Raw genomic sequence first — 13,155 nt, forward strand, 5'->3', positions numbered from 1 at the left:
ACCATTGGTGCCGTGCCAGAATTCTGCACTAAACTGCACCTTCTTTTTGGTGCAAATCATTTTAGACAAATTCCTCAATAAAATGCGCAAAAAAAGAATACACGTTTGCGACCTGTTCAGGAAGGGGGCGTGGCTTAAGATGAGAAGATTTTGGTGCAAAAAAAGCGGCCTGAAGTAAGCCAAGCAAGAGTTGGTATAAAGTTAGACAGAAGTTTCTAAAGATGTGCCATATTTATCACCCAGCATGAGCCACTGTGAGAAATTTGGCGCATGTAGTCTTGTTCTAAGCTGTCTGAATTTAAAGAAACTATCAGTAAATCTGTCCCCAATGGGTTTGGAGTGAACTGCTACTAGTCTTTATTTAAAGAGAACCTTTCAGCTCCCCATACATGTGCAGCTGAGTGCAACAAACCCTGGGTCACTTTAATTTTTTTTCTACCCTCCTCCGTTATTTAGATATCGGTGGCATTATATTTGGCGCCCGATATTTAAATAGCCCCCTGAACTGTCAATGGGGCGTGTACTGGCACGGGGGCGTGTTACTATGGCTGTTATACTGTCCAATCAGATATGGACAGTGTTACAGCAAGAGCGAGGATAGAGTGTGCGCGCGCGCGCTCACGCACGCTCTCACTCTTCCGATTTCAAGATCAGGCTTCTTCCGAACTGGCAAGTGGGCGCGTCATTGCTACGGTCAGTGTAAGAGCTTGCACTGTCCGTAGCAGTGACACACCCCCTTGCCAGTTCAGCAGAAGACTGATCTTGAACGCTGAAGATTGAGAGTGAGCGTGCGCGCTCGCGCACACTCATCTATCCTCGCTCTTGCGGTAACACTGTCCGTATCTGATTGGACAGTGTCACAGCCATAGTAACGCGCCCCCTTGCCAGTACACGCCTTATTGACAGTCCAAGGGGTTATTTAAATATTGGGCGCCAAATATAACGGCACCGATCTCTAAATAACGGAAGAGGGTAGAATTTTTTTTTAAAGTGCCCCAGGGTTTGTGCAGCCCTGCCAATTACATGCTGCACATGTATGGGGAGGTGAAAGGTTCTCTTTAAGGCCTAATTTACACGAACGTGATATACGTCCGTGCGACTCGCGTGCTTTTCACGCGGGTCGCACGGACCTATACAAGTCTATGGGGGCATGCAGAAGGTCCGTGAGTTTTGCTCAGCGTGCGTGCGCTGAAAAAAACTCACGACATGTTCTAAAAATCTGCGTTTTTCGCGCATCACGCACCCATTGAAGTCAATGGGTGCGTGAAAACCACGAAGGTCGCACGGAAGCACTTCCGTGCGAACTGCGTGATTCGCGCAAGAGCTGTCAAACTGAATGTAAACAGAAAAGCACCACGTGCTTTTCTGTTTACAAACATCCGAACGGAGTGTCTTAGAGATGAGCGAACCGAACTTCACCGGGTTCGGCCGAACTCGTTTTGACCGAACCCGGCAGGAGACAGTCACTGTCCAGGGTGCTGAAAGAGTTAAACTGTTTCAGCACCCTAGACAGTGACTTCCGATCCCAATATACGTGAACGTGTAAAAAAAAAAAAAAGTTCTGACTTACCGATAACTCCCGGCTTCTTCCTCCAGTCTGACCTCCCGGCATGACAATTCAGTCCAAGTGACAGCTGCAGCCAATCACAAGCCAAGCACAGGCTGCAGCGGTCACATGGACTGCCGCGTCATCCAGGGAGGTGGGGCCAGATGTCAAGAAAGGCGCGTCACCAAGGAGCGTCACCAAGGCAACGGCCGGGAAGTTCTCGGTAAGTACGAACCTCTTTTTTTTTAAACAGGTTACTCGATATGGTGATCGGAATTCACTGTCGAGGGTGCTGAAAGAGTTACTGCCGATCAGTTAACTCTTTCAGCACCCTGGACAGTGACTGACGTCGACTAGCCTCATCTCTATGATGGCGGCTGCGCGAAAATCACGCAGCCACGCATCATACACTGATGACACACGGAGCTGTCAAGTGCCTTTTGCGCACGCAAAACGCTGCATTTTTTTGCGTGCGCAAAACGCACACGCTCGTGTAAATGAGGCCTAAGGGACATCTACTAGTAAAAATGATCGCACTAAACCTCGGTTACAAAAAGGTAAATTGTAGTGCAGCTACTTCCCTGCTATTAAAGGGCCATTCCACTGAATTTTTAAGGTTATTAGTTACATTTTAAATTAAAAACTACAAATATATAGTGCTGGTGTGGAGCTGTATTATGGGCATATGTCAGAGCCTTAAGTTTTACATAGCAAGAATACGGCACTTCTATAAGCGATTTGATGGGAAGGCATACCGAAGAGTTTTCTGTTTGATTCATATATCAAACATTGCGGCATGAACCACCATATGGAGAGAACTATACAGTGGTACACGCCTACAGCTACTAAATACGGTATGTTTATACTATTTTTCCAGGATATTCATTAAACATTTATTGTTTTTAAATTGTGTTCATTGTATATTTGTAGCAACTTTATTTTATAAACATTTTTTAGTCAACTATAGTTAAAGGGGTTTTCCCGTGAGAGACATTTATGACATATCCACAGGATATGTCATAAATGTCAGATAGGTGCGGTTCCCAGAGATGGGACTCGCATCTATCTCTCGAATGGGGCCCCCTACACCCCATTCTACCTTTGTGTTGTGGCTGAAGAGTGTGATTCCCGATCATGTTCGATGAAAACAACGTGGCTCGCTGTGCTACGCTCTTTCTAGTCCCATAGAACTGAATAGCAGTTACGGAAGCAGCGTAGCACAGCGAGCCACGTTGTTTTCATCTAACATGATCGGGAATCACACACTTCAGCCACAACACAGAGCAGTAGAACAGTGTTTAGGGGACCTCGTTCTAGAGATAAGTGCGGGTCCCAGAGGTGGGACCTGCACCTATCTAACATTTATGACATATCCTGTGGATATGTCATAAAAGTCTCTGATGGGAAAACTCCTTTAACTAAAACTGGGCAATTTAGACAGATTTATTTTCCTTATGCGACCTCATGGTTGGTGTACATAAGCCCATCAATATTTCCCAAAAAATGGTTGCATATCTTTAATACATTTGGCACACTCTTGTTAGCCAAGCCCCTTTCTCTTAACATCTTTCATCTTTTTTTTTTAACTTTAAATAGTTTCATTCATTACTATCTTTATTTATGAACACCACTAATATACTGGCATATCACTGTTTAAAACATGCTCTCACAAGATAGCCCTGGGGTGGTAGCAATCCAAGAGCTGCCTGTATAAAAAGTTTGTAAACAGAGTGGGGTCCTGAATGAGGGGGCCACACCATAAATATCCTTTTGAGGAATTCAGACAACCCCTATTTTGTGCAGACTTGTCACCCTGCAGTAAATATACAATACTGCCACCTGTTGGTCAGCACACATAATTCAACATACAACCCGTACATTCAGCATACAGTAGCATCTACATTAAATGAATGTGACAATTATCTAAATGGGTCTCTCATAAGTTGAAATCTTTAAAATGTTTAAATGACTGACGGCTTAGAGAATTAACCTACGATATAATAATAACAACAATAGTAAGTTGGACAACTGGCATGGAATCACACACACACAGTTCTTTATTTACAGGAAGATTTACAGTGGAAAATGTGAATTATCTGAAATCCAACCCAATGATGCGGTTCTGGCGTCATGAATAAAAATGCTAACTATAGAAAGGGTGAGGATGTCAACTTTGGCAAAACTTTACAAGCGCAGATCTTCATGAACACTTTTTGTATTAGCGACAATGTAATGGGTGACCCTAGTAGTTTGGTTATCCTACGTGATAACATCAACTTGGATGCCTATACACGGCAGACCAGCTCATATGGGCTTGGAGATTTGAAGGGCATACTTCACTTTCAGATTGGTGAACCAAACCACTGAGGGTTTCGATATTTACGTTGAATTTCCCGTTAAATTTTATTCCTGCAAAGGCAAATTTTATGACTTTTCCATTTTAACTCCTAAGTTTGCTCGCAGATTTAAAGTTTGGTATATTAGTATAGCACATGACATACAATATTGATCTACAGTCATTTCCTTCACTACAGGGGACACACTGTAAATCACACAACACTCACATAACTCAATGGGTTTTGTATTGTAGAAGATTTCGGCCGTTTTAAAGCTGGTAAGTAACCACCTTTCTTCCCGAGACCAACCAGCTGCCAAACGTGGCATGAAAATACTCGATGTCAGGGATCTGAGTCTGCATGTTACATTTGGGAAAGATAGCGAGGTACATATTACAGTCTTTATAAACTAGTGGGCTATGTTAGTGTATGTGGTTATAACGTATTGATGTGTAACTAGATAAACAAGGTATTCGTTATGGGCTGTTCCATTGGCTAAAAAGCTGTATACAGATATTCACAAATCAATGCTGTCCCTACCTTGCATTACTGACTCACTTTTATTGAGGACTATTGGCCGGAACTGGAATGTATTGATGAAATCTAGGCCTTAAGTAAACGTCCTGAAAAATCCTCCTAAATAGCTGAACACTCAAAAACCACATTTTTCGTTTTAGGACAATAAAAATATATTGCGCTATGAACAGAATTCATGTGTGAATTGAACAGATATAGACCAATGTACAGGATTCTCCTTCTCATGCGGCTTCAATAGAGTCATCATCCACGCGACGTCCTTGTGGCTGAAAGATAAAGCAGTATAAACAATTTGTGATTTCATATTTAGCAGTTATAGATTACAGGATACTGTTTACACAGTAAATACTGATTCTGAGGGGATTAGGTTCCCAGCGACACAATACAGAGATTAGGATCAACACATATCAAAATTAACCAAAGGAGATTGTTTACGATAATGCAGGCAATTTTGGCACCAGTATTAACAATTCGAGCAGTTTTAGTCCATTCGGAAATATATATATATATATATATATATATATATATATATATATATATAGTCAAACTATGAGTTATCAGTATGACTAGCAAATACAGTTGGTAAAATGGAGACACCAGCTGGAAGACCAATAGAAGACAACTAGGAGTAGAGAATGAAGACTTGCTTGATATGGAACAGGAAATAAATGAACTCACCTTCACAAATACATGAGTAGGTAAGAAACGTTTCAGCATGTGACTGGTATAGTTTGGGAACCTCAATACACTGATATTAAGAGATGGAAGCTGTTGGTATCCTGCCATCAAGGGGTAAAAGTTATACAGCGTCTCTTGCTCAGTACCAGGCAGGATCTGTAGTCTGATCTACAATACAAGAAAACAGGAATTTATGATAAGAAAAATCATAGGTTAAAGGCTATTTGCACTTTTTGCAACCACCTTTTCCTTGCTGTAGTGCAATTTGGTAAATAGTCTTGATTAGAAAATATCCTGTCATTTTACTATGTGCCCTACTATAATGCACTGGCTTCTCCAAGATTACAGACTACAAACAAAACTTGTGCGTAGTCTGCTCCTGCAGTCGCATATTTCTCCCTTGGTTCTTGCTTACCAACTTCAGAGCACCATATATGCATCTGTGGTCACTGTAGGTTAGTATTATTCACACATGGTATATAATAATATATGTCGAAGGAGACGTCTGAGCTGCACTTTCTTACAGAGATCACAGAGCTCTGAACTTGCAGCTCCACAAGCAGGCATGTAAGAGAAAGCACGTCTTAAAGGCTATGGATGCCTTTCCAGACATATTTGTTATTATTGCATTGTATGTATTTTATTAAATAAAACATGTTTACAATTGGCTTTAATTGAAATTATGCAACGTTTGTGTCTTACGCAGCTTGTATATCTTACAATACAATGTAAACTGGTAGATGCCGTTCAGTGCTCAGTTCGACAGACCAGCTTATTTTTGACTCCTTTCTAACCTCTCTGCTTTACTGAACGCCATTCATCTTATATAATTTAGGTTTAATTTGCTTTCGTTGTAAAAAATGTCAGTTTAGAATAGCGTTCAGAAGAGCAGGGAGAGAGGCTGGAGAGGAGCCGATGTTCAACTGGTCTGTCGGACTGAACACTGAACGGCATCCAGCAGCTTGTATTGTATTGTACAGAAGACAAACGGTACATACAATGCAATAGTATAAAAAAAGGTCTACAAAAGAGGTCCATGGCCGTTAAAAACCTAAGCAATACAAAAATCAGCCAACAGCATAGTGAAATTTGAATACATATCTAAAAGTTAATGTTACTATGAGAAAACTGCACATACCCTTTAAGAACAAAGTAAAACGGGATATTAAGACACTGAACCAGAAATAAGATTTTTCTATTTTCATAGTAAAATATGGATCTTTGGATTGCAAAGCACATAAAGTATGTGAGCAGCTGCTTTATAACAAGGTCTACCTGTTTGAGTCCAGAAAACATAAATGCGTCACTTGGCTCCACTGCAATTTCGATGTCCTGAACCAAATTGGTCTTATTCTGCAGATGATACTTCACTGGCAGGGATTCCCTAACCCTTCCAAAGGATGGCAAATCTGTGCATGGTTAAATGAGAAAAAGAAAAGAAAGAAAAAGCTAATTTGTTTGTGGTCTCACACATTTTCTATTTCACTGTTAGTAATATTTCGAAAATGAAGACATCTGCTATAAAAACAATAATGAATAGTATTTTCAGTATTTGAACTTCAATACAATTATTTATGATGATGGCAAACTGGGAAGGATAAGGGGTGGGGAATGGGACGGTAAACATTAAGATGATACATCGGTTATATGAAAATGGGTTTGCTATTAGTGAATTTGGAAATAATAGAGGGAGAGCCTCTCTCCATGATCCTGATCTGGTGGCCAATAGTGATAGCCGTTACAATGGGCGTCTCTCTCTGGAGTACCTGTCCTGCATTACACAGACAACCCATTGATATGAATGGGCACTGTGTAATGTTCCCTATGGTGGTGCTGCAGGGATATTGAAGACTTACTGCCAGGTTTACCCACAGATTACAGTTTATGACTGGGGGCCCAGCAGGTGAACACAGGTATCAGATTATTGACAAGGGAGCCACTTAACAAGTAGGGATTATCCCATAGCAGAGAACGCCTTTAAAAATAAAGTAGGCAACACATCCATATAGTCACATAGTTATTTGAACAGCATCAAACTTCTGCCACATTCGCCGACATTAGCTCATATGGGCTGAACTTTGACATAAAATACATTACAAACTTGGCGAAAAAATGAGTACAGCATTTTATGGTTTACATATATAGTATAATCCCTATACTCTGGAATTTATGGGACCTGATGTGTGCTGGATGGTCAAATAAACTGGATTATTGGTTGGTCCGAAAAAAGAATATGCTACTATTACTTTGTTTTTTTAATTTGTTTCATAATATGTTCTCTCTGCTCAATTTTATTGGTTCTGTTCTTGATTATGTAAGGTTATCATGCAATTCTGTGCTGGACTATCAGAGTTTCTGGATGAAAGGATTTTCACAGTGTAAATGTATATACATATTATTGCATTATAGGAGCTCAGCTAAGAACATCCGTCATCTAGTATGTCTACTGGTTTCAATAACAACTAGCATGTCTAGGATATAAGGCAGTATATAGGGCAGTAGTCTTCAACCTGTAGTTTTAAAATTGTGCAACTATAACTCCCAGCATATCAGGACAGCCCAAAGCTGTTCTTCATGGTCCACTGATAAGGCATGATGTCATTTTGCATTAGTACCAGATAGGTAAATGAAATGCCTAGCAAAGCGGCTTAGCTTTATAAGTAGACTACATGAAGAAGTAAACAGTAACACTGTGTTTAAAGTAGAACCAATGTTTCAACGCTTAGCTCAATGGCCAATATATTAGACTGTATGAGAAAAACGTATTCAATTTCAGACATCTTACAAAGTGGTCTGTTAAATACTTTTGTGTCAAAAAAGACAAAAGTATAGTAGGTATGATACCTTTATTTAAAAGTTCTATATGCGGCTTTCAGAGCACACAGGCTCCTTCTTCAGGCAAGTTTAGAAAAGTTTTCTAAACTTGCCTGAAGAAGGAGCCTGTGTGCTCTGAAAGCCACATATAAAAACTTTTATGGTTCGCCAATAAAGGTATCATACCTACTATACTTTTGTCTTTTTTGACACAAAAGTATTTAAAATGACATATTGTTTCTGGCTAACACGGTACTACACTATTTTTTACTGTACTTCGTGAAAGTGGTCGGTTGACATCTCTGATTTACCTGCTCGGACGTGAAGTGGAATACTCTCAACCATAACATGAGGCAATGTAACCAAAGTGTTCACAACTGGTACATTTTCTGAAGCCGAACTCCTTAAAAGAAACAGATAAAAAAAATATATAATGTATTCGATAAAGCAGTAAAGCATTAGCTCTGTTAAGCACATCAAGAAGAGCAGCAAAACATAAAACGGTATATATACTCCGGATTCCTATCACACACGAACATATACTGATATATTAAATGACTTCCTATGAAATTGCATCTGAGATTAGATTGTGAGCAAGAACTGACATGAGTTACTACAATATAAGAACAAAGCTGTGGAACAAGTTGGTGTTATATAACCACTGGGAAATAAGTAATCCAGAGAAGAGCAGCCATGTCTTGACCATAAAGCAGATACGCACTATGCCTGCAGGAATGAAATTGTGAGCCCATTATATAAAATTGGAAGAAAAATTCTTCTTTCTACAAGCGCAACGGAAGGAGAAATCCTATTTATGGGTTTGACTGCAGAGCTGCACATCGAGTGTCCGCATAGCAGATCTGGAACTAATCTATAAAATAGCAGGTTTAGATAAATCGACAGCGACACTATAATACATGTTATTCTTCACCCATACAAATACTGTGTTATGCTTCTCTTAGGACCTTGTCTTACCTCTTCCAAGAAATAACATAGCTGCCCGTGGCCACACCGTTCTGAGGATTGGCTATGGGTGGACATTGAAGACAGAAGCACTCACTGGCACTCTCTCCAGTCCGTAACACAACTGGGACACACAAGACAAATCACGCAGGTGCAGTTGTATTATATCCATCATATATCCAAAGTACAACATTGAAAAAATAGTAAAAAATAAATAAAAATGCGTACATTTAAAACTACGAGGTAATTCAACAGACATTATTTCATACACAAAAACATAAAAATATATTTATGCAATTCCGTTATTGGTTTTATTGGCGGTATGTACGATACCACCCAGGTATTTACAGTTTGGATCTAATGTCTCGAATTATGTTCACTTTAAACAGGTTGTCCAGTTTCTTTTAATGGATCCACATGGGGGGGCATATGCTGCTTTCTATTTTCATCTTTAGCCTTGGTTTCACTGATATCAATAGGACATTTCATTAATTGGGGCCTCAATCTGCTCTGACTAATAGAGGGAGGGCACAATCGAGGAACTCACCACTATTACCACAAAACACCCTAAGGCCTTATTCACACCAAGGTAATGTGTGGAGGACATTCACACCAACGTGTTATACGACCATCATATGCGCGTGATTTTCACGCGCGTCGCACGGACCTATGTTAGTGAATGGGGCCGTTCAGACTGTCAGTGATTTTCAGGCAGCGTATGTGCACTGCGTAAAACTCATGACATGTCCTATACTTGCACGTGTTTTGCGCATCACGCACTTATTGAAGTCAATGGGTGCGTGAAAATCGCGCTTGGCACACGGAAGCACTTCCGGTTGCTGCAAGTGATTCGCGCAACAGTAGTAAAAAGAATGAATGAAAACAGAAAAGCACCTTCGGCTTTTATGTTTGTAAACATAAAAACAGAGTGTCATAATGATGCCGGCTGCGCGAAAATCACGCAGCCACGCAACATATACAGATGCCACACTGAGCTTTTGCGCGCGCAAAACGCAGCATTTTTTGCGCAAAATGACGCTTGGCTGACAAAAATGACGCTTAATTGGTCTCCAAAATCAGCGCATTTTCCAGGCAGATTATGGATGCAGATTTTAAAATGCAAGCTGTATGGTACGTTGTTGATTTTTTGTGCAGAAAAGTGCAATAAACAGCCCCCAAAGCATTTTTTTTCAGCATTCCCATTGTTTTCAATAGGTATTTGTGGTGCTCAATTGCAAGATAGTAAAGCTAGCTTTTTTTAATATTATTATTACCTTCAGCATAGCCGTTTTTGGTTTGTCGAGCTGAAAAATCAGCACCGTTTGAACTACGATGCCGATTCCCATAGAAAGCAATGAGAGCTAAAAGCAAGGCATTTTCCACGCTGATTCCGATGCTGAAAAAGCGTCAGAATCAGCGTGCAAAAAACACAATGTGAGCCTGGCCTAACAAGCACTTGACAAGGGGTTGTATGAACCAGAAATCCTGCATGTATGATGCAATACTATGCTGCATTGTGGGTAGATTATTTGACAACATTAACTCACCATTCTCCACATGTGATTCTAGCTGATCCACAGGGGTGACAAATGATGAGAGTTGCAGTTGGCTGGACAAGATGGTGAGTGCCCATGGAGAGGCGCTTAGAATATCAGTCATTAACAAAAATGGGATGTCAGTGTAGACACGGTCTAAATGTTCAAACTGTCACGGCACAAAAAAAGAAAACAGGAAAAATTCAGCCAGGAGAATACAACAGGTTTACATCATTGCTTTAAGCTTGACTGCCAGAAAAAAAGTTAAACGTCTTTCTGCCAGGCCGGATGTAAAGTGTACCTCCAATTTCTAATGTCCATGTCATGGTTTAAAACGGCAAGAACATTAAAAGGAGTTATCTGGTGAAATAAAATTGTTGGCCTATCCTAAGGATAGGCCAACAATATCTTATCGATGGAGATCCGATTCACAGGAGCCTCACCGATAAGCTTTTTAAAGTGGTCACGGCGCACTAGCAAGCATTGTTTCCCCTTCCTTTTATTACACAGGTCAGCACAGCACAACGTTGACACATTCCTAGTGGCTGGGCACAGTATTACAGCTTCCTTCACTTAAAAAGAGGCTCTGTCACCACATTATAAGTGGCCTATCTCCTACATAAGGAGATGGGCGCTGTAATGTAGGTGACAGCAGTGCTTTTTATTTAGAAAAAACATCTATTTTTACCACTTTAGGAGCGATTTTAGCTTTATGCTAATGAGTTTCTTAATGCCCAAATGGGCGTGTTTTTACTTTAGACCAAGTGGGCGTTGTACAGAGGAGTGTGTGACGCTGACCAATCAGCATCATGCACTCCTCTCCATTCATTTACACAGCAGATAGCGATATCGTTATGTGCAGCCACATACACACACTATAACATAACTGCAGTGTCCTGACAATGAATATACATTACCTCCAGCTGGGATGTCGTGTATTCAGAATCCTGACACTTCTGAATCTTTTCTGAGAGATTTCCAGAAAGGCAAACGTAATCTCGCGAGATTACGATGTAACCTGTCATTTCAAATGAGATTACGTTTGCCTTGCTGGAAATCTCACAGAAAAGATTCAGAAGTGTCAGGATTCTGAATACACGACATCCTGGCTGGAGGTAATGTATATTCATTGTCATGACACTGCAGTAATGTTATAGTGTGTTTATGTGGCTGCAAATAGCGATATAGATGTATCGCTAGTGCAGTGTAAATGAATGGAGAGAAGTGCATGACGCTGATTGGTCAGTGTCATACACTCCTCTGTACAACGCCCACTTGGTCTAAAGTAAAAACACGCCCAGTTGGGCATTAAGAAACTCATTAGCATAAAGCTAAAATCGGTCATAAAGTGGTAAAAATAGAGTTTTTCTAAATAAAAAGCATTGCGGTCACCTACATTATAGCGCCGATCTCCTTATATAGGAGATAGGGCACTTATAATGTGGTGACAGAGCCTCTTTAAAGTCTATGGACCCGTCTGTGTTTACATTGGAAAGTGCTCCCAGCATATATACTGAATCCCCACCGCAAGTGTGATGTGAACAGTCTAAATTGCAATGTTGTAAAATCCTGTTATAAGTGGTCTTTCTTTTACAAAAGTGAAATACGCATCTAATGTGTCATAACAATAAGTAAATATTAACTGTGGTACCAACCTTTCTAGAGACAAACTTCACAGCAACATCAAAGGGATAAACGGTCTCAATAGTCACAGTCTCATCCTTGAAGGGAAACAAACAGAGTCCATATAATATAATCTTCCGGATTTCTACATACTACACAGTCAGGTCACATTATGATGACCACCTCCTATTTTCGACATCGACAACACGTAGCCCATGAAGGAAGTGATGTGTCGTTGGCTGGCTTGGTGGGTATATAAGGTGTGTGATAGGCTGTCTGAACACATATCACTCGTTGTTGCCCTGGGTAAAAGGGGCGATTTATCAGAGTTGCAAAAAGGGCTGATTATTGGTGTTCGGGCCAAGGGTGACCGTATTTCTCAAACAGCGCAGTTTGTGAACTGTTCGCGTGCTGCTGAGGTGAAAGTGTATCGTGAGTGGACCAATGGCACCATTGGGAATAACCGACGTGGAAACTGTGGAGCACCACGTGCCATTAATGTGAGAAGTGAACGTCGGCTACGTAGGTGCGCAAGGGCCGAACTACACGCTACAGTGGAGCAGAACACTGTGAAAATCAACCAGGGGGCTAGCAGACGTGTGTCTAAAACAGCAGTTCAGCAAACCCTACTGCATATGGGGCTCCGAAGCAGACGGATGGTCACCGCTCCTATGCCAACAAAGGTGAATCGTAGAAAAAGGCTTCAATTTGCACGGCAGTATCGGAATTGGACCACCGATGATTGGCAAAGGGTTGCCTTCTCCGATGAGTCACATTTTCTGCTTCATCGAACGGATGGACGTTGGCGTGTCAGCCGAGAAACATCAGAGAACAAACACCCTGCAACCATTGCTGGAAGAACACAAGCTGGTGGCGGCAGCGTTATGGTCTGGGGAATTTTTTCATGCCATTCTCTGGGCCCACTTATCCATGTGGAAGGAACTCATGCGGTTTGTCTTCCCTGGGGCAGACGGCGGTTACTCTGGATATTAGCTGGTGGTCATAATAACGTGACTCGACTGTGTATATATTCAAATGTAATAAATATAGAACGTAATTATATTTCAATATTAAAACTTTTCTAGATAAAAGGTAGCAGTAGTGAAGAACCTATACATGAAAC

At 40.8% G+C, this 13,155-nt stretch overlaps 1 protein-coding gene across 2 annotated transcripts in view; it reads right to left on the reverse strand.

Moving 5' to 3' along the window:
- Window positions 1-3,562: 3,562 nt before the first annotated feature.
- Window positions 3,563-13,155, reverse strand: part of TRAPPC11 (trafficking protein particle complex subunit 11) — a 52,519-nt gene continuing 42,926 nt past the window's right edge. For both annotated transcript variants that reach the window (XM_075860201.1, XM_075860202.1), the window contains exons 24-30: window positions 12,065-12,130; window positions 10,422-10,578; window positions 8,887-8,998; window positions 8,223-8,314; window positions 6,373-6,506; window positions 5,098-5,265; window positions 3,563-4,685 (exon numbers count right to left, since the gene is read on the reverse strand). In XM_075860201.1, the coding sequence (XP_075716316.1) occupies window positions 4,641-4,685; window positions 5,098-5,265; window positions 6,373-6,506; window positions 8,223-8,314; window positions 8,887-8,998; window positions 10,422-10,578; window positions 12,065-12,130 (774 nt within the window). In that variant the 3' untranslated portion in view covers window positions 3,563-4,640. The remainder of the gene's footprint in view (window positions 4,686-5,097; window positions 5,266-6,372; window positions 6,507-8,222; window positions 8,315-8,886; window positions 8,999-10,421; window positions 10,579-12,064; window positions 12,131-13,155) is intronic.

The sequence above is a fragment of the Rhinoderma darwinii genome, chromosome 1 (genome assembly GCF_050947455.1).
Source record: "Rhinoderma darwinii isolate aRhiDar2 chromosome 1, aRhiDar2.hap1, whole genome shotgun sequence".
Lineage (NCBI taxonomy): Eukaryota > Metazoa > Chordata > Amphibia > Anura > Rhinodermatidae > Rhinoderma > Rhinoderma darwinii.